Source organism: Gekko japonicus, unplaced genomic scaffold (assembly GCF_001447785.1).
Source record: "Gekko japonicus isolate JY-2015 unplaced genomic scaffold, Gekko_japonicus_V1.1 scaffold5901, whole genome shotgun sequence".
Classification (NCBI taxonomy): domain Eukaryota; kingdom Metazoa; phylum Chordata; class Lepidosauria; order Squamata; family Gekkonidae; genus Gekko; species Gekko japonicus.
The window spans coordinates 2,262-3,441 of NW_015176613.1; the positions used below are offsets into that span (position 1 = coordinate 2,262).

A 1,180-nucleotide genomic window follows, 5' to 3' on the forward strand; every position below is an offset into this window, starting at 1 on the left:
GAGAAGAGAAGAATTGATTTCTACCCCGCCCTTCACTACCCAAAAGTGTCTCAGAGCCGGTTACAAACTCCTTTCCCTTCCCCTCCCCACAACAGACACCCTGTGAGGTAGGTGGGGCTGAGAGAGCTCTGACAGAAATGGCTCTTTTTCAAGGACAGCTCTGACAGAACTGTGGCTTGCCCAAGGCCATCCAGCCAGGTGCAAGTGGAGGAGTGTGGAAACAAACCCGGTTCTCCCAGATTAGAGTCCACGCACTTAACCACTACACCAAACTGGCTCCGCTCTGAGACTCCAAGAAGGGCGGGGTATACATCCAATCTCCTCCTCCTCCTCCTTCTCATCCCCAATTTGTGTTCAAAGTCTTCCTTTCCTCCCACCAGGGTCCCGGAAGTGGCTGACACGTCTGGCTCGGAACGCCGAGGCCTCGCACAGGCGGGACGGCAAGCCGCCACTGAATGCCACCCGGGAAGGGAAGCCGGAAGAGAACGCCACCCAGTACGCCGTCCTTGCCATCGTGCCTGTCTTCTGCGTGATGGGTCTCCTGGGCATCCTCTTCTGCAACTTGCTGATGAAGAAGGGCTACCACTGCACGGCCCGGAAGGACGAGGAGGGGGCCAAAGCCGAGAGGAACGGTGAGGAAAGGAGCTGCCCTGCGGGGCTGCGGGGCCCTCTTGGTGGGCTTCCCCATGTCCCTGTGCTCAAACCGGCGCCGTATCTGAGCGCAACGTGAGACAAAGGCATGGACCAGCACGGTTCGAGTCCAGCAGCACCTAAAAGCCCAACAAGATTTTCAGGGCGGAAACGTTTGAGACTCAAAGCTCCCTTTGTCCGATACAAGAAGGAATGGAGGTCCCTATCTGACGAAGGGAGCTTTGACCTTCCAGAGTTTACACCCTGGGTATCTTGTCAGTATTTAAGGTGCTACTGGGCTTGCCTCTTAAGAACATAAGAGAAGCCATGTTGGATCAGGCCAGTGGCCCGTCCAGTCCAACACTCTGTGTCACACAGTGGCCCAAACCCAGGGGCCATCAGGGGGTCCGCCAGCAGAGCCAGAACTCCAGAAGCCCTCCCCCTGTGCCCCCCAAGCTCCAAGAAGAAAGAGCATCGCTGCCCCAGACATAAGAACATAAGAGAAGCCATGTTGGGTCAGGCCAATGGCCCATCCGGTCCAACACTCTGT

At 56.9% G+C, this 1,180-nt stretch overlaps 1 protein-coding gene across 1 annotated transcript in view; it reads left to right on the forward strand.

Moving 5' to 3' along the window:
• Positions 1–380: 380 nt before the first annotated feature.
• RELT (RELT tumor necrosis factor receptor) overlaps positions 381–1,180 on the forward strand; it is a gene marked incomplete at both ends in the record, with an annotated part of 19,370 nt that continues 18,570 nt past the window's right edge. The window contains one exon of the mRNA XM_015427533.1: positions 381–632. Coding sequence (XP_015283019.1) covers positions 381–632 — 252 coding nt within the window. The remainder of the gene's footprint in view (positions 633–1,180) is intronic.